Source organism: Geotrypetes seraphini, chromosome 6 (assembly GCF_902459505.1).
Source record: "Geotrypetes seraphini chromosome 6, aGeoSer1.1, whole genome shotgun sequence".
Classification (NCBI taxonomy): domain Eukaryota; kingdom Metazoa; phylum Chordata; class Amphibia; order Gymnophiona; family Dermophiidae; genus Geotrypetes; species Geotrypetes seraphini.
In genome coordinates, this window is record NC_047089.1 from 44,449,386 (window position 1) to 44,470,413 (window position 21,028).

At 41.3% G+C, this 21,028-nt stretch overlaps 1 protein-coding gene across 3 annotated transcripts in view; it reads right to left on the reverse strand.

Annotated features, from left to right (window-relative positions):
* Positions 1-21,028, reverse strand: part of MIPEP (mitochondrial intermediate peptidase) — a 190,942-nt gene that overhangs the window by 54,680 nt on the left and 115,234 nt on the right. For all 3 annotated transcript variants that reach the window (XM_033949151.1, XM_033949152.1, XM_033949150.1), the window contains one exon: positions 19,587-19,706. In XM_033949151.1, the coding sequence (XP_033805042.1) occupies positions 19,587-19,706 (120 nt within the window). The remainder of the gene's footprint in view (positions 1-19,586; positions 19,707-21,028) is intronic.

The window sequence follows — 21,028 nt, forward strand, 5'->3', positions numbered from 1 at the left end:
AGCATTCTTCAGTTCAACAATCTGGAAATGATTTAACCAAGTGCTTTACACTCTGAAGAAATATCCATTGTATTTACTGTATGATAGCAAAGAACTGAGTTGTAGTGCCCAAGGATAATTTACTACAGTCAATGAAGGAGGAGAAACAACAAAAACAGGGGAAAGAAATGTACGGATAGACTTACACTTTCTTTCATTCCACTATTAATGTGTTTGACTATATAATTGTGTTCACTTAGACTGACTCTTTAGGTTCCAGAAAGGTCCCTGTGTTCACAGGGGGATATAGTTTGCTAGTTATTCTTAGCATAAAGATTCATGAGATCTGCCAACACAATAGATCTTTCTCAGGTCCATCCACACTGATCTAAAACATCCTATATGGTCCTGTCTCATAAAAATGTTTAGGACCCATGTTTAGACTTTTTTTAAAATAAGGTAATGTTAAGTTCTTCCATAAATTACAGTCAACACACCATATGTTGTGAGGCAGGCCAGACCAAAGCTTACATACTTTGTTATATCATCTGCAACCACTATAATATCTATTTACTTATATTTTGAGAACGGTCCAAAGTAGATGTTGCATGTCTTTTTTCAGCTGTAATGGAAGTTACTATATAAAGGACAGTAATTCATCTTATGAAAAGCGGTTATACTTTGTACAGGCATGAATGAACAGTAATTGAGGTTCTATTAGCAACAATATCCTTCCCATTCATTTATAACATGCAGAAATCCCTTGGTGGCAAAGTGAGGGAACACTACAAAGAGGCTAAGGAACAATCTTCAGAGCTGAATGGCTGAAAAGCAAAACTTCACTTGAACTGCAAGCCAAGATGGAAAACAGAAGCCACAAAAAAGACACGAGTCAAGGACAAATTCAACAGTGTATAGAGACTATTTCAAGCACTATTCAAATAGGCAAAAAGATATCTCAACCAGCTACTTGTAGGAGTAGAGCGTTTAAAAATTTTCCAGGCAGGCCTAAAGTGCTTAACATGGACAGACAGAGGAATCGATATCCAAAAGCACGTATATGTTTAATGCTGCGCCAAACAATGTGTCATAATTATAAGGTTATAATGTAAGGAAAGAGTAGAGAATAATTCAATATATGTAATGAGAAGTCCACTCTCTTCTGGGAACTATGAGGGAGAACTCCAAAATGTTCAACATTAAATAATCAAATAGGTGGAGAAAAAGGCCTCAGTTAAAGCCCAGCAGGACTTAAACAAATAAGCAAACCCTTAACGGTCACTGGCCATAAAAAAAACCTCCACCTGCTATCTGCTAAGAATAGTAGAAGGAGATATCAAGATGCATTCAGCGAAATGGGAACTGAACTCTGGTATTTGCGGATGGCAACCTGAAGATTAACAATTTTGAGATAAGTGGTTTTTCGATACTTTTGATATCTTTTTGATGTAGGTGGGTTGCTGGTGTAAAATTTGCATTTTTTTGGACTCTGCATTCTCCTGGGACTTTTGAAGGGATTCTCCTTCTATGGGTGGAGTTCTATGGGTTGATACTTTTCTGGAGTTTTTAATGGCCAGTGACCGTTACGGGTTTGCTTATTTGTTTAAGTCCTGCTGGACTTTAACTGAGGCCTTCTTCTCCATCTGTTTGATTATTTTGGAGTTCTCCCTCATAGTCCCCAGAAGAGAGTGGACTTCTCATTTCATAATTATAAGGGCAATTCTATAACAGGGTGCACAAAAGTAGGCATCCAGAAGATGGTTGGTGGGAGCCTATTCTGCAAAGAAACAAAGGTGCCTACTTTCCAATGCTAGTCTAGCTGGGTATATACACCTAACAGGCACAAGAACTTGCATCTAAGTTGCAGTAGTCAATAAATGACACAAGTAAATGGTAGCCTTGCTAATGCTTCACCCACATATATAACCCCCTTGCAAACACCCAGGCCCTGATGTTCAAAAGCTTTCCGTGCCAGTAAGACTCATTAAAGCAGTCTTACTGGCATGGGAGCTCTCTTCCTGATGAACAGAAGGGTTCCTTGTGGATGCTAATGATCCTCATAGCAGTTCCCAAGAACCCTATGAAAATGCATTACAAGGAGCTCATTAGTATTCTAATGGGCTCTCCTTGTGATACACTTAAGGAAATGCCCCACCCCCCTTTTACGACTGAAATTTTCTGGTAGCTCTGGAGCTGCACTCACACAACACAAGCACAACAGCTGTGCCCTCCCCAAAACAAAAAAATAAGGACTTCACCCGCTATTCTCTCCCTCTGCCCAGTTGATAATGGCTCCAAAGCCGCAATCAGTTGAGAGCCGGCAGAGGGGAAAGAAGTGGCTGCCAGCTTAACTGATTTGGAGATTCCCCTGATGGTTCTGGAGCCCCAACTGATGAGTGCTTTCTCTGCTGGCTAGCCCCAATCAGCTGATCAAGACTTCCGTTGCTGGCTCCAGCAGAGGAAGCCCCAATCAGCTGACTGCAGCTCCAGAGCTGGCAGGGGAATCCCCGATCATCTGGGGCCCCAGAGCTGCTAGGGGAATCCCCAAATCAGTCAAGCCAACATGGCTTCTCTTCTCTATATTCATTGCCCCTCTATCTCTCACCATCTTTTTTCCCCTCCAACACTGCCCTTCTATTATTCCTCAGTATCCAGCTTTGCTCTCTCTCAAGTCTCTCCTCACCCTCCAGCATTACTTATTCCCAGTCTTTTTTTCTCCCAAGCTTCATCATGCTGTATCGTTCATCTTTCTTCCCCTCACCTCATCTCTCCCTGCCCCTCCCCCTCCTGATTTCTGGCTTGTTCAGTCTGCTGCCTTCTGACATGGACAAGCTTCCCTTTCTTACCTTTCACTCACTGATTCGAACTACTGCCTCCTCAACTCATCTGAAAACAATGAAAACACCCTGGGGTCATAGTCACACTGCCAGAGCTGGCAGTGTCCTTCCTCCTCTCACCCCATGATGCAATTTCTTTTATCGGAGAAGAGGAGGACAAACTAACCGCGGCAGTGATTCTGAAGTGCTGCTTGCAGTCCCCTCTGTGCTTTCCTTCTGCTGTAGTCCGCCTCCAATGACACAACTACCTGTTTCCTCTCAGGCAAACCATGGCAGAAGGAAAGCACGAAGGGGGATGCAGGCTATACTTCAGAATTGTTGCTGCAATCAGTTTGGCAGAGAGATGGGGAAGGTGAGGATGACGTCGGACTGGCACCTAAAGAAGGGGAAAGCATACCGGTCCATAGGAGGCTCCCCTAGAGCTGTGGGGCCCAGGGCAGTTGCCCTGCTTGCTCTCCTCTAATTCCAGCCCTAGTGGTGGTTAACGGAATTCACTCAGAGGAAAGAAAGGTGAGAGTGAAGCACCTCAAGGATTGGTGCTGGGAGCAATTCTGTTCAATATATTGGTGAGCGACATTGCCAAAGAGTTAGAAGGTAAGGTTTGCCTTTTTGAGGATTTGAAACAGAGTGGACACTGTGAGAGATTCCTGGCTTGGTTTTCCAGGAATCCTGCACATTCACACAAATACCCAGGCAGATATGGTTAGAAAGTACAACAAAACCTTTATTTCTCACAGCTCCTGAGTCTGTTTTTTTCACAGATTCAGGGGTTTCAACATAATTCTCACTTCATATATCATATGTTTATTTCAGCAGATTAGTTCTCTTGTTTTCATATACTTAATAACTCCAGTCTACGGCTGTGGTCAATCTCTGCCACACCCCAACAGGTTATTCATCACAAATTACTGGCTTACCTTAGCCCAGCTCTCAGTTGTCTACCTGGACAATCTCACAATTCCACGTGTTCCCGAGGTTCTGTAGCAACCCAAGGCTAGGGAAGTATTTTACTTCTGAGCTTTCTCTGCTCAGGGAAATCTCTTCCTCAGGGACCGCCCAGAATGATTCTACTTTGGGGCAGATAAACACCTCCGTGTTGAGTCCCACCCCCTGACTCAGCAGGGTTGCCTTGTCAAGGTGGCTCAACACTAAGCTGTAGAGCTCCATGTGTTCTGGAACATGTAGTCCATTTATTCTTGGGTTAGCGGCCCCTGCTGTATGGAGGTGGAATAGTAGCATTAATGAAAGAGGATTACTTACTCCTTCAGAACACCCTAGAGGGAGTGGAAAACATGAAAAAGGATCTGCAAAAGTTAAAAGAATGGACTAATGTTAGACAACTAAAATTCAATGCAAAGTCAGAGTGATGCAGTTGAGAAGCAGAAATCTGAGAGAGCCGTATATGCTAGGAGAGGTTGATATGCATGGACAGGAAAAGGGACCTTGGGCGATAGTGTCTGAGGATCTCAAGGCAAAGAAACAATGTGACAAGGCAGTGGCTGTAGCCAAAGGATGCTGGGCTGTATAGAGAGAGATATAATCAATAGAAGGAGGTATTGATGTCCTTGTACAAGTCATAAATGAGACCCCACTTGGAGTATTGCGTTCAGTTTTGGAGGCCATATCTGGCTAATGATATAAAAAAAAATTAAAGCATTAAAGAGGAAAGTGATGAAAATGGTATGGGGCTTGCATCAAAAGACATACAAGAAAAGATGAAGACCTGAATATGTATACTGTAGAGGAGAGGAGGGACAGGGGAGATATGATACAAACATTTAAGAACATAAGAATTGCCGCTGCTGGGTCAGACCAGTGGTCCATCGTGCCCAGCAGTCCGCTCACACAGCGGCCCCCAGGTCAAAGACCAGTGCTCTAAATGAGTACACCCTCACCTGCGTACATTCCAGTTTCGCAGGAACTTGTCCAACTTTGTCTTGAATCCCTGGAAGGTGTTTTCCCCTCTAACAGACTCCGGAAGAGCGTTCCAGTTTTCTACCACTCTCTGGGTGAAGAAGAACTTCCTTACGTTTGTACGTTCAACTTTAGAGAGTGCCCTCTCGTTCTTCCTACCTTGGAGAGGGTGAACAATCTGTCTTTATCTACTAAGTCTATTCCCTTCAGTATTTTGAACGTTTTGATCATGTCCCCTCTCAGTCTCCTCTTTTCAAGGGAGAAGAGGCCCAGTTTCTCCAATCTCTCACTGTACGGCAACTCCTCCAGCCCCTTAACCATTTAAATACTTGAAAGATATTAATATAGAAAACAAATTTTTTCCAGAGAAGGGAAAATGGTAAAACTAGAGGGCATGAATTGAGGTTGCAGGGTGGTAGACTTATGATGTTAGGAAATTCTTTGTTCATGAAGAGGGTGGCTGAAATTTGGAATGCCCTCCTGAGGGAGGTCACGGATGTGAAAACGACAGCAGAATACAAATAAGCATGGGATGAACACAGGATCTTTAATTAGAAAATGAATGGTATAAAATGAAGAACTAAGGTTGGTACTGGGCAGACTTGCATGGTCTGCATCCTGTATATGGCAATTTGGATTAGGAATGACTTGGGAGGGCTTCAACAGAAACTCCAGTAATTTGGAACATGAGGACAGTGCTGGGCTGACTGTTACAGTCTGTATTTCGCCAATGACAAGATGGTTTGGATAGGCTGGAGTGAGCTTTGATAGCAACTCTAGTCGTTGGAACCTAAGGACAGTTGTAGGTGGACTTTCATGGTCTATATCCCAGAAATATCAAAGAAATAAAGACAATTTAATCATTAGTGTTTGACTTTTGGACAGACTGGATGGATGTTACTATTAAATAGTACTATTACTACTCTATAGTGCTACCAAATGTACGCAGTGCTGTAGAGTCACAAAGACAGTCCCTGTTCAAAAGAGTTTACAATCTAAACAGACAAGACAGAAGAACAGGAAGTCATGGATACAGTTAAGAGGAACGGCTAATCTGCTGGCTATATTCTGGACCAACTGGAGTCTCCTTTGGCTATTAGGAAGATCCATGACACAAGGAATTATAGTAGTCAAGCCTACTGGTGTCAAAGGCATGCATTAATTTAACCAGGTTGACTTGTGTCAGAAGAGGCTTCAGTTGCCTAATCAATCTTAGCTGAAAATAGCATGATTTTATAACATGACCAATCTGCTTGTCAGATTTTAAATGATGATCATAGTGAACTCCCAAAGTAATTATTGCTTAAGAGTGACTTGTTGACCCCGTAATTGTGAATAGACTAACAAAGGATTTTTTTGGGAAGAAAGCTAAATTACAGCTGATTTCTCAATATTGAGCAATAAGTCATGATCTATAAGCCAACGCTCTAACAGGTTAACCTTACAATTAAAAAGTGATATCATCTGAGCTTGATCTTCCTTCATAAATGCTAATACTTGAAGATCATCAGCAAAGAGGTGAACAATAAATCCCCCAATTTCAAGTAACTCTACCAAAGGAACAAGGTACAATTAAAAAGCAAAGGTGAGAGTAACAAGCCCTGTGGTATTCCTCTATTCAAACATTTTATGAAACATTATTAGAAAAGGAATAGAAAACAAAAATGAGAATGCTATAATATCTTTGAATTGCTCCACAGTGCAACCACACCTCAAATACTATATGCAATTCTGGATGCCGCATCTCAAAGATATAGCATAATTAGAAAAGATAGTGAAAGGCGATGAAAATTATAATGGAGATGAGTCAACTTCCCTACGAGGAAAGGCTAGAGCAGCTAAGGCTCTTCAGCTTGGAGAAGAGATGGCTGAGGGGAGATATAATACAATACTGAGTGGAGTAGAACAGGTAGACGTGAATCACATGTTTACTTTTACCAAAAACACTCAGACTAGGAGGTGCATGAGGAAGCTACTAAGTAGTAAATTTAAAACAAACTGAAGAAAATATTCCTTCACTCAATATATAATTAACATCTGGAATTTGTTGCCAGTGAATGTGACAAAAGCAGATAGCTTAGCAGGGTTTAAAAAAAAGGTTTGGATAATTTCCTAAAAGTCCATAAGCAATTGTTAAGATGAACTTGGGGAAATTCATTGCTTATTTCTAGGATAAGCAATATAAAACTTGCTTTACTCTTTTGGGATCTTGCCAGGTACTTCTGAACTGGATTGGCCATGCCTGGAAAGAAGATGCTAGGTTTGATGAACCTTCAGTCTGTCCCAGTATGGCAATGCTTATGTTCTTATGATATATCACTGTTAACTGACTTACTACTACTACTACTACTACTTATTTCTATAGCGCTGCCAGATGCATGCCGACCAAAGCAGTTTACAAATTCAAAATCTATAAGAAACTGAGAGGAACTACAAAATAACACAGGAAGAATAAATCCTCAAACTAAACAAGAAAATCATGAGGGACAAGAACATGTCATACGCCCAGTCCTGCATCACCAAAAGCCAGCTGAAAAAAGTACATCTTCAATGAAGACTAAAACCTTATAAAAGATTCCTCCTCCAGTCGGCATCATGGAAGATTATGCTACAGAAAGGGAGCCAAGCAGAAGAAAGCACTATCATTTCAAATCTCGCCGGAGCAGGAGGAGGAAGAATCAAACATGGCTCCCTATGAGGGTAATGCATGAGACTAAAGCCCTAAAAGTCAATAAAAGTATTTTAAACAGAAATCAATAGGACATCAGCAACCAGAGTAACCAAAACAAGAGAATGGGCACGACTGAACTTAGCAGGCTCAGCATAAGAAACACGCTGCCATATTTTACAAGGTCAGTGCAGGAATATCAGCATAAATAATGTTGAAATAAGAAAATCTAGAAATAAAAAAAAATACACGAATCAGCACGCGTATGATTTCTTTACTGAAACATCTGCAAACCACATGTAACTGGCGTAGAATGTAAAATCCAGACCTAACAGTAGAAACATGGGGCTCCAAAGACGGTGCGGAATCTTTACTATGCATAAGTAATGCATTGCATTACACATCTGGAATAATACATAGAGAACACAGGGCATATCACTATTCTGTAAGGGCTTGCCTAAGTGGTATAGTGCACAAACGCAAAAGTGCGTACTCATGGATGGAACGTGGATGCGATATGGGAACGCTTTCCGGTTACACCTACCCTTTCCATATTTAAGTGTACCCAGTTGTTCCAGGTCTATGGCTGGAGTAATTTACATGCACCTAAATGATGCCGGGTTATATTAGTATTTGATAATGGAATTAGGGCACTAGATGACATTATTGAATAGGCTCTCACCTTACAGCACTGGGGCACATAAAAGGAGGTGTCCACTTATAAACTGCCCAAATAATCTATACATATCCATATTTGGGCACAATCCCCTAATTCTATATATGGCACTAAAAATTGCATGTGCAAATTTGCATGTGCAATTTAATTGAACAAGTCAATTAACGCTAATAATTGGGTGATAACAATCAATTATCGGTGCTAATTTATTTATTTCGGTTTCTATCCCGTTCTCCCAGAAGCTCAGAACGGGTTACAGGTTGACATTTACAATCGTTTGAAGACAGACTAGTCATGACAACCAATAGTTACAGTAGACAATAACAGAGCTTAGTCAAGAGACCAGACTGGTCATAGCGAAGAGTACTAGGAGAAGTCTATTGAGGAGGCAGTTTTTAATGGCCCGATTGGCTGAAGAGGAAGGTCTTTACTGCTCTGCGGAAAGTCATTAGTGAGTCTAGCGACCTGATCTGTGTGGGTAGTTGGTTCCATAGCTGAGGTAGGAAATGGCATCAATTTGAATTTATACGCCTCTCTTTGTAGTTGGCCATGGGAGAGTCAGGGGCGTTCCTAGAATTTTCGTGCAATGTCACAGAATATGTCCAATCTGTGTCTAATTTAGGCAAAAAGATTCACACCAGGTTTCAGCTGGTGTAAATCCTTGTGCCTAAAATTGGACACTGATCCCAGCGCTAAGTGCTATTCTATAAAAGCCGTTAAAATGCCATTTATTGAATGCTGCTCATTTTTATTGGCACACAAATTTGGGTGGAAGAAATAGAAGAACGAAATCTCTTCATAAACAAGAAACCAGCAACAGAAGAGATGAAGCACAGAGAATGACACAGGGAAAAATTTGTTCCCATTCCCATGGGATCTAACTCCATTCCCGTGAGTTCTGTCCCTGTCCCATCCTTGCAAGCTCTGTCTTCATCTGTGTAAACCTCGAATACTTATGATTTTAAAGTGTTTGAGACTTGTGCAGATGAGGACAAAGTTTGTAGGGATGGGGCAGAGACTGGGGCAAACTCGTGGGGGCAGGAAAGGGATGAAGATAGTTCCAGCGGAGACAGGGACAAATTTGTCCCCGTGTCATTCTCTTCGCTGATTTTCCAGCGCCTCTTGCTGTAAACCGCCTTGAACTTATATGGCTTTGGCGGTATATAAGAATAAAATTATTATTATTATTATTATTATTAATTGAGCAGACAGCAAACCGATGGTAACAATCACCCGTCAGGCTTTACTGGTATGATAAAAGTTCAAATGAGTCGACACGAGTCATGTTTCGGCCCAAAGGTCTGTATCAGGAGTTAAATATTCTGATGTATCAATACAAAGACTGAAAGAGTGAATGACTCTTGGGATACATCAGAATATTTGACTCCTGATACAGACCTGTGGGCTGAAACATACTGTAACTTGTGTCTATAAAGCAGGGGTGTCAAAGTCCCTCCTCGAGGGCCGGAATCCAATCGGGTTTTCTGGATTTCCCCAATGAATTTGCATTGAAAGCAGTGCATGCAAATAGATCTCATGCAGATTCATTGGGGAAATCCTGAAAACCCGACTGGATTCTGGCCCTCGAAGACCGACTTTGACACCTGTGCTATAAAGCCTGACTGGTGATTATTTCCATTGGTTTGCTGTCTGTTCCACCTCTTCTGACACAAATTCAGGTGCCATTTATAGAATTTAGTCTTATATGTATAGATTATACATCTTGCTGTACCATCTGAAAACTAGGTAAAAGGCAGCCTGGCAAGACATATAATTTATACATATAGGGGAAAATTGTTTATATGGTGTCCAAAAAATCAGCATGGAAATCCCTTAGTGATATTCCATAAACAGCACCCAAATTTGCAAGTGCAACTCAAAGCATCACATATAGAATCTAGGAGATCGTGATATTCAACACTTGTGTGTAGAGTTTTTACATATAAGTGGGAAGAATTTATACATACCGTATGTTCAGCAGTGCTAGCTAAATGCACAGCACTGCTAAATATACATATAATTCAAAATATCTAGGCTAGATGTTTCAAATGATCCGCTAGACATCCCGTTGAAAACTCAGTCCAGAGATTTCAAAACGTGTTGTGAATGTCTTTCTCCCCTTCTGTTTTCGCATGGCTCATTGCTGCTGAAGTTTTCTTTGGCTGCCTTTCCTTCAGATCTCAAATAACTGAGTAAGCCCCACTCAGATCCTAAGAGACCAATTCTCCAGCTGTTACTCTAACATTTTTTTTTTTCTGTATTTTAATGTTCTTTTGGATCATGTTAAACGCTTTAATCTTATCAAGAGATGAGGGAAAATCCCTGCTGAGATGCACATTACCTCCACGATGTTAACATCATTTGCTGCATACTAGAATAATACATTTGTATGTTTATTTCCTGCAACTTATTTGCATTTATAAATCACATTCCTTAAAGTGACATCCTAACTAGAGTATGCGTTATAAAAACACAACAAAAAAAGATAGAAAACACTACATACAAGTTCTATACCTTACCGTAGTTTCTTATATCTCGCAAATTTTCTGCTAGGAATCATTGTAGTTTACAATTTAGTTACAGGACGTATGGTTGACATTACAGCAAAGTGTTCAGATCTTAGATAGGCAGGTTTCAAAGAGAAAAGATGTGTCCTTAGCATTTTCCTGAAACTGTAGTAGGTGGGGAGATGTCGTAGGTCTAGAGGCAGGCTATTCCAGATTTTGGGTCCTTGGTATGTGAAGGAGGACTTGAATAGCTTTTTCCGCTGAACTAATTTGGGAGAAGGGAATGCCAGTTTAAGGTGATGTGTTGTTCTAGAGGTGTGAAAGGAATGCATGAACTTAGGGCTCCTTTTACGAAGCCGCGTTAGCGGCTTTATCGCACGCGACTTTTTATCATGTGCTAACCCCTGCGCTAGCTGAAAAACTACTGCCTGCTCAAGAGGAGGTGGTAGTGGCTTGTGCGGCCAGCAGTTTAGCGCGCGCTATTATGCGTGTTAAACCGCTAACGCGGCTTCGTAAAAGGAGCCCTTAGTATCTGATATTAGTCTGTTGGAGTTCTCTCCATATATTGCCTTGTAAACCATGCAAGCAATCTTAAACTGAACTCTTTTTCAATTGAAGCCGGTGTAGATCTGCTAGCAATGGACTAGCTTTTTCAAATCTGCTTACTCAAAAGGTAAGTCTAGCTGCTATATTTTGTAGCAATTGCAGCCTCTTAAATTTTTTTTTCCAGTAATGCCATATTATAAGGAGTTGCAGTAGTCTAAGTATGGGAGTAATACTGCTTGTACAACAATTCTGAAGCTGGTCTCAATTAAGATGGATCTTATTGTTCTTCATTGCCTAAGACTGAAGAAGAGCTGCTTAACCAAGGAGTCGATATGCCCTCCAACCCAGCCAGCAGATTAACTGTATCCATGACATCCTGTCTTGGCTGTTTAGATTGTAAGCTCTTTCAAGAAGGGACTGTTTTCTTCTTCTTTGTGACTCTGTGCAGCACTATGTGAAATAATTAATAGTAGCAGTAAACTGGAATCCAGAATGACACCTAGTATCTTTGAAGTCTTCTTGATCTTTAGCTTTTCTCTTGTCACCAGCACTAGATTGGTATTCGGCAGTGCACTATGTTTGCCAGACCAGATAATTTTTGTCTTTAGTTTGTTAAGTTTGAGGAAGTTTTTCTGTGTCCATATACCCAGATTTTAAGTATTGGAGGGTATCGTCGAAGGATTCTTTGACTAGGCATAGGAAGAAGATATTGTGTGGACATGGGGAAAGGAGAATCTGTTGCCTAAGGTTCTTCAGTACATGTTAAATAAGGAAGGAGAGAGTGACAAGCCCTGTGGTATGCCACAAGTAGCGTTACAGCAAAGCAAGGCTTCTCAACTAAAGGTCTGCGTAGGAACGGGGATCGCGGGAATCCCCCCTAACCCACGGGACTCCCACGGGGACCCCCCTCTGGCCCATGGGAGCCCCACGGGGACCCACCTCTAGCCAACGGGACTCCCACGGGGATGGAAGGCTTTGGAAGCAGGGTTCGTCCATATAATATAATGGACACGTCAGCCTCAGTAAAAGAGGGGGTTTATAAGTTAACTATCTGAACAGAAAGCAAAAAAAGGTTTCCACCAAAGAGATTCCACAAGGAAAACAGCAGCACAAACACAAAAGAAACTGGAATTGATGATCCTGTCAAAAGTAATTGCTGCTTTTTATGGGGACGGGCGGGGATGGAGGTAATTCCTTGCAGGGATGGATGGGGACGGAGAGGATCCTGATGGGGACGGGTGGGGATGGAGAGGATCCTGGTGGGGACGGGCGGGGATGGGTGGGATTTCTGTCCCCGCGCAACTCTCTATTCTCAACCTTAGCAGTTTAGCCCCGTTCAAAGCAGAAAAATCCATTACCCCCAGCATGCCTCTTGATCTCCCAGTCAATGTTTCAAACCTCCCCCCCCAAAAAAAACAAACAAAAAAAAACTGCAGTAACTCCCTAATCATTTTCTTTTCCACATATTTGCTTATTTGCTGTTATGCTGGATAATCTGCTGGGAACATGATTGTTTCATACATTAGTGAATCAACTTGGTATATTACAAAAGGGGGCCTTAAATCCTCATTTGAAATCTAGGTGACATGAATAACCTTGCTCACAGTTTAATGTACCTCCTAATTAAAACAATTCACCTCACAAAACCACTGCACAGTTTAGCCTTACTGTCAAGTCTCCCAGTGAGAAAGCCTAGATAGGAGAAAACAGAAGATGTACATAAGTCTTTAGATAGATTGTGAGCCCACCGGGACAGAGAGGGATAAATGCTTGAGTACCTGAACTCTCTGGGGAGAACAGTATAGAAATTTGAATAAATAAATAAAATATCAAAGTATAGATATCTGTAACATACGTACTATATGATGGTAAATAAAGGCTGTGATTCATCCAGTCTGCCCAGTTATTACAATATATACTGCTAAGGATGTATCCCAGCTGCCAGCTCTACAAACATGATATTGCTAATCTAAGTCAGAATTTGCACCTGCTTTTTTCAGTTTGGCTAGATACAAGTTCTCACACTTAATCCCACATCCCTTCTCTCTGCCCCCTCTCCATCTTCTTTATATTATTACAAAGCATAAGGTAACTACCAAAACAAATGAGGCCTAGGTCCCCAAGACCCCACTGGACAGCAACAATCCCATTATTTTGTGGGAAGCTGCAGTTTACTGATTTCAGCTTAGCTGCTCCGAGGCACATTGAGAGCACTGTGCAGCTAAGGCAGCAACAAGCTGCATGGTTAGGCAGACGAGATAGGCCATATGGTCTTTATCTGCCTTCATCTTTTTTCTATGTATTTCCTATGGATGGAAAAACTCCAAGTTCAGATCGCCCAAAAACTGCAGAGGAACATACAAATGTATTTTGGCAGAGTCCCCGCCTGCTTCTGGCTTTAAAGTAGATCACAAATCGCCTCACATTCTAAAAGGAGCAAAACTATGCTTTCAGCCATGCACAAAACTACCGTAACTCATCTGGAGACGCTGCCTCCCTTGCTCGCCTTACATTTTACTCTTGGAAGAATTCCACACAACAAAATTAAAAATCATGGCAAATAATTTGACAATTCAGCACATTTTATTTCACCACATAAAACATAATTACTGTCTGATCATAAAATTGTTTACAGTACAGAGAAAAGCTGTTATCTCTTCTCACATCAAGCAGCATTATGGGGTAAAGATCTGGAACAACTGCTCGTGCCTACTACTTATAGGGAATTCAGGAAACGCCTAAAAACACATCTGTTCCTGAAGTATTTGGGTAACTGACTATACAATCTTAGTCCTCAACAAATGATCTTTAGAACTGTTATTCACTAACTCTGAACTATGTTTATTCCACTCAATCTGTAATACCTTTTGATCATTGTAAACCGCATAGAACTTCGAGGTCCTGCGGTATATAAACTGTTATTATTCAAAGATGCAGAATTTCGTAACATCCTTATCAAGTTTATTAACACAATTTGATTGATCGCCTATTATAATCACTAAGCGATGTACATAACAAAAAAAAAATATATCAAGTGAAAAGGGGTAGACATTTTAACAAAAGAACATTTAACTTGAACAAACATACAGTGGGAAGGAAAAGATAAAAGTTACAATTTTTGTTTGGGGTAGAATAAGGAAATAACAATAGGTAAGGGGAGTAATAACCTCAGCAATATTAAATTTATTATATTTTAAACATTAAAGGCATCTCTGAATAAATAAGATTTTAAAAGTTTTTTAAATATTAAAATATCTTTTTCGTTACGAATGTATTGGGGAAGGGCGTTCCACCATAGGGGACCAGTCACCGAAAAAATGTCGGCCCTTCTTGTACCGATGATTTTTAGGGAAGGTACTGAAAGAAGATTCTGGTTGGAAGAGCGAAGTGAACGTTGTGTATTATAAGGTATCAAGAGTCTGGAAATGAATTGAGGTTCGCCGCATGCTAAAGTTTTAAAGATAAGTATTATTATTTTAAATGTGATTCTATGGCTAATAGGTAACCAATGAGAGTCTATTAACAACGGGGAAACATGATCATATTTCTTTGCATTGTATATTAATTTTATTGCAGTATTTTGAATCAGTTGTAATCTCCTTTTTTCTTTTAATGATATGTTGAGAAAGAGAGAATTGCAGTAATCGAGTTTCGATATTACTAATGAATGAATTAGTATTGTGATAGATTTAGGGGTCAGAAATTTGGATATTGATCTAATAAGGCGTAATTTATAAAAGCAGTTTTTAACCGTAAGAGAAATATGATCGTGATAAGTGAATTTCTCATCAATTAGTACGCCAAGAATCTTAACTGATGGAACTAAATTAAGTGTGATGTTATTAAGAATGAATGGGATTGATAAAGTTATATCGTTCCTCCAAGTAAATAATACGGCTTTCGTCTTCTTTATGTTTCCATTCTTTCCCCAACCCTCTCGCTCCCTGGCTGGATCCTTCCAGGCTGCTCTCTCAGATTGGTTTGACCACACCTCCTCCACTCACTATACATTATTTAAATTATTTAATATTTTTTTTTTTTTTCCCAATTGTTTCTACTCTTTTCTGTCTATTTTTTTAAATCTAATGTAAACCGTCCAGATATTTGCTTGATGGTCGGTATATTAAAATCTAATAAACTTGAAACTTGAAACTCTCTCTTAAATAAGTTTGACCCTCTCTACCTCAGCTTGATCGCTCACCTTTTCTACCACTCAGGGTCAATCCACAGCTGACACTCTCCGTTTTCTGTTATCCTCCTCCAGATTGACTCCCCCCCATTCTCCTTCTCTCCAACTGCTTCCCCCCCCCCCCCCCGGTCCCCCCGTTCTCCTGTTTTCTGCCCTGCGCTCAACTGGTTCCGACACTAAAGTTTCCTTCTTCAAGCTCAAGCAGTGCTCCGGACTCTTAGTCCCCATGCAGAATTTGGCATGGGAAGGTAATTCAGCACAAGTTCTGCACTGTGCAGGAGTAATAATTGTTGAAAATTGAGTTGAATTACATTCAGAACTGTGACGTCAATTACCCAACAGATACAATGTTTTTTTAATTTAAGGATTGTTTGACTGAACCTTCCAAAAACTAAGGTTCAGAGATTTTTTACCAAAAATATTCAGGGAATTAAAAGCTATGCGGGATAAACTAACCTAGTGAGACAATTCCACTTTATAAAATCAGTCAAACAAGAGATTAAAGTTTCAATTTATAACACTTCAGTGTTTCTATAACAAAGTTATATATAAATATACTGTTAACAGGGAATGTAAATATTTTTACACTTATTTATTATGAGGAACAGGAAAGGAATTTAACATCCAACTAACCACTTAAATGCCCCTTGAAATATCTCATGTGGTTTCTGGATCATTTACATATTTAACTAATAAAAAGTGTATGTAAGTTTTGTAACATAACAAAGTATACATTAAGACATAGCATTTCAGTAGTCATAAAAATAAAACCTCAATGAAACTTTGAATGAAATAGACCCCATCACGCCTGAACTTCAGGAAGGCAATAAAAACTCTTCTTCCCCTGACCCTCTATGACAGTGTATCTCAAACTGTGTGCAGAGGCACACTAGTGTACCTCCTGAGATTCCAAGTGTGCCGTGGCACACTGAGGAGGAAGAGAGGCGGCTGCCAGCTGATTTCCCTACGCGGTACAGCGCCACTGCTGCCTGATTCACTGAAGGCCTGTATGTTTCCCCCTTCTCTCTAGCCTACCGGGAGCCAAGATAGAAGATATAGCGAGCCGCATCGACAGCGTGAAAGAGGAAGATACGGCGGTGGTGATCCATGTGGGGACTAACAATGTGAGCAACAGGAACTACAGCAGGGAAGTACTGAAGGACCAGTTCCAGATGCTAGAACGCCGAAGGTAGCATTCTCGGAGATCCTGCTGGTACCTAGGGCCGATGAGAAGAGGCAGATGGAGATGCAAGCAGTCAACGCGTGGATGAGGCACTGGTGTGAGGAAGAAGGATTCCACTTCGTGCGCAACTGGTCAACGTTCTGGGGGAAGAGCAAGCTATTCAGGAAGGATGGACTCCACCTCAGCAGAGACGGAACGAGGCTACTTACAAGCAACATCAAGGAAGAAATTGAGAAGTTTTTAAACTAGGAAGAAGGGGAAAGCTGACAGTCGACCGAGAGTTGATGGTTCGGGAACCGGTATACCCTGAAGATACCGTGCAGGAAGACAGCAGGGAAGACTCACCGGATCATAGGCAAGACAGAAATTCTGATGGATCGAAAGGGACACAAGAGAGAAAGAAATGCAAGAAAGTAACAGGCCGCAAACTCAAGTGTATATACATGAACGCAAGGAGCCTACGGAATAAGATGGGGGAATTGGAAGCTATTGCACAAAAAGATAACCTTGACATCATGGGCATCACGGAAACATGGTAGAACGAGGAAAATTTCTGGGACACTGTGCTACCGGGATACAAGCTATACCGCAGAGACAGAGTGGGTTTCTTCTATGGGGTAGACATGTGACTACAGCGCTGGTGGGGGCACGAATAGAGGGCAACAGTGCGGGTCATTTTGGGGGATAGCTGTACCGGTGTTCTTCTGTGGGGGGTAGGTGTGTAACTACAGTAGTGGTAGTGGTCATCGGGAATTGAAAAGAGGACAGCAGCATCAGTGGTCGGGTGGTGGCTCGAATATACATGTCTCCCTCCGTATTCAAAGTGGTTGCAGGCGGAACATAGCCACGAATACGGAAAAACCGCAAATAATTTTTTATATGTTATTCACGGGTTTTTTTAACAGCCACTGTTTTTACTATTGAAACCGCAAATAACTTTTCAATGAGTTTTAGGCTGATAGCAGGAAAGCAATTTTTTTCTCTGTGCACACTGGGAAGCAGCAATTTTGAGGGTGAAAGATTTGAAGCAGCGATTTTGTGAGTGAAAGCATGGAAGCAGAGATTTTGTGGGTGAATGCTAGGAAGCGCCAAACTTTTTTATCGGTACAGTATAGGTACTTTACTCATGATGTAATTTGGGGGGGAGGAGTCAGCATGCGAAAAATCGCAAATAAGTGAAACCGCGAGTACAGAGGGAGAAGTGTAAACTGAGATCCTAATTTTTGGGCCATTTTGTAGGTGTTTCCTACTGTGTGAGGTCTAGCATCGCAACAAAAATTTCCAAACTCTTCTCAATTGCTCTTTCAACATTTTCAGGGTTGCAATATAACCCTTCGAGTGATGAAATCCAAGGACAATCAAGGATCATCCTTTCTTATGAGACACTCAGCTGTTGCTGTCATGAGTCATCCGCTTTGTTTCTGATCACACTAATCACCCCTTCCTGGTGCACAATCTTTATATATTTTGGCCCAGTGATGCACAGTGCTCCTATCATCACAGTCATTTCCATAAACAACTGGCATATGGCAGTGAATTTACAAGGGATGGATTCCTTCAACAGTCAGCAATTCTATCAAGGCAAATTGCTTAATTCATACCAATGAGTGATCACTGCATGCTTTCATTTCGCAAACAGCCTCTTCATAAAGACATTTCTCATAGGGTTACCATTCTTCAGGCTGCAAAAATCTGGGCACATGGCCCTGCCCCATTCTGTCCCAGCCCCTCCCAGTTCAGCCTCCAGCCCCGCTCCCACATACCTCCTCTCTTCTTCCCCGACGAGCTCCAGCCGTGTCTGGAGGGTGTGGAGTATGCATGGATGTGTGCGACGTCATCCGCGTATACTCAAGATTCCTTCCAGATGCGGCCGGAGCTCGTCAGGGCTTTCCAAAACCCAGACAAACTGCCGGCTTTTGGAAAGTCTGTCCAGGACCCCGGACAGTCTTCTGAAAAGAGGACATGTCTGGGTTTTCCCGGACGTCCGGTAACCCTAATTTCTCACCATCTGAGCTGAAGGGAGAAATTAAAAAAAAAAAAAAAAAGAACACTTGTAGCACATCAGTGCTGCCATCTGTTGGTGAATTCAGGAGGCACGACTTTTCATTTAACTCTTGTATCCTTTCTTTTATGTGACACCTAAAGATAACTGACAACTGATACTCCCTTTTTTCCCCCATTATTTGCCTTTCAGAGGTCAAATTTATTTTGGTTCAGTCATAGTGCATACGTGAGATCAGTGGGGGGGGGGGGGACAAAAACAAAATTAAATAATTTAGCAAAGTATAAGACAGGCACTCAGGTTTCTTACAAATAAAAACATGACAGTAAAGCTGAAAATCAAATAGGCTCTGTAGTAAGGACAGAGAAAATGATTTGACCCTATATGTTGCCGCCGTATAATTCACCAAAAACACAAAATAAAGCTGGGAACATTTTTAGTAGATTGTTTCATGTGAAACAGGGCAGTGATATATGAAGTCCTATCTGAAGCAAAGAACAAGTATCATGCATAGGATTTAAGATAGTGACAATCATTTTATCTACACACTAGGAAAAGTGAGCTGACATCAGTTTCTTTGTTTCTATTTACCTTAGTTGATTAAAAATCACCCACAACAATCCTCAACCCAATCCTTCCACCCAGGGCAGGGGTAGGCAATTCCGGTCCTCGAGAGCAGGAGTCAGGTCAGGTTTTCAGGATATCCACAATGAATATGTATGAGATGGCTTTGCATGCACTGCCTCTTTGAGATGCAAATCTATCTCATGCATATTTATTGTGGATATCCTGAAAACCTGACATGGCTCCGGCTCTCGAGGACTGGAATTGCCTACCCCTGACCCAGGGGTACTGACCATAGGGACAATAAGGCAGTGCCTGAGGGCCCATAACAGTAGGGAGTCCACTTTCCCCTAGCTTCTATCTAGTTTAATCAGTTTTGATAGGTGATTAATGGCCCATGATCTTTAGCACATGGGGCCCAGGTCACTGTCTGTCATGTCAAGTCTGGTCTGGTCATGTCAAGTCTGCCCCTGCTTCTATTTAATCTTTTCTGAAACTTGGGATTAAAACTTTCTACTCACAGTATTAGGCACATGAGGCAGTCCATAAAATGCCTCTTGCGTTTCCTTCAAAATTTCAGTAGTCGATTTCCTTAGAGGATGTTTCCCATGGTAGATTTGATCAAGAACAGCATAAAAAACCTACATAGGAAATAAAATATAGATGCATTTTTGCCTAGAATTTAAGCAATAACAAAGATGTTCACTAAGGGATTGATACTGAAAAAGACTTAAATGGTCTGCATTGATATTGACTGCATAAGTCTTTTTTTCCATTTATACAATTTTATGTGTAGGATTGTATTATGGGCTCTATACATGAAACTTATGCATATACCAGGTGGGATTAGCAGCGAACCGGCAGCGAGCAAGAAATTTACATTCATAGTTACAAAAACTTTCAACCACTTGTAAGTCAAACACAAATCACTCCATCAAAAATCATATGTATGAGCAATGAGGCAGCTACTGCTTCGATTAGGATTACCATAGTTTTCTTGGCAAAATCCCGGCCCTCCCAATCAACCCCACCCTACTCATGGGGGGTCACAACGTAATGAAACCAATCTTACTCATATTTCTGTTCCTTTCCTCCCCCCCCCCATCTCTCTGCTTTTCTCATGTATCCTGTGGAATGCCCACTCTGTCTCCAACAAGCTTAACTTCATCCATGACTGCTTTATCTCTTGAACTCTCCACCTATTGGCACTAACTGATCTGGATCTGGTAGACTCTTCTTCAGCTGCCGCCCTGTGTCATGGAGACTACATTTTCTCACATGCACCTCGCCCAGTTAGTCATGAAGGTAGGGTTGGGCTGTTACTCTCGCCATCTTGCAGATATCAACTCCTTCAACCACCTCAATCTCACTGCTCTCCCTTCTCTGAAGTCCATTCCATCTATCTATTTGCTCCTCTACTTCTCTGAGCAGCAGTCATTTATCAACCCCCTGATAAGTTCTTCTCTTCCTTCCTCACTGACTGACTCTAGGCTCTCATTCTATCTCCTTCCCTCATCCTTGGTGACTTCAACATCTATGCTGATGACCCCTTCTGACTCCTACATGTCTTCCAGTTTCTTGCTTTAACATCCTTATTCAATCTCCAGCTGTGCTCTACCACACCTACGCACCAGAAAACCCACTGCCTTGACCTCTTCTCCAAATGCTCTACCACCAATTTCTGCACCTCAACTCTTCCCCTTTCTGACCATCATCTGTTGACGTTCACAATTTATCACCCTCCCACTCAGATCCAGCCAATCACTACCAATACATTTAGGAACCTTCAGATTATTGACCCTGTCACCCTATCCACATTTATTTATTTATTTCTCTATGTCATCCCTCCCTTCAACTATTATGTCATACAAGTCTGTCAATGAAACCATCTTCTCCTATAACACCATTCTTTCCTTTGCTCTAGATACCCTCGCTTCTCCCACTTCACTTTCTGTACGGTGGG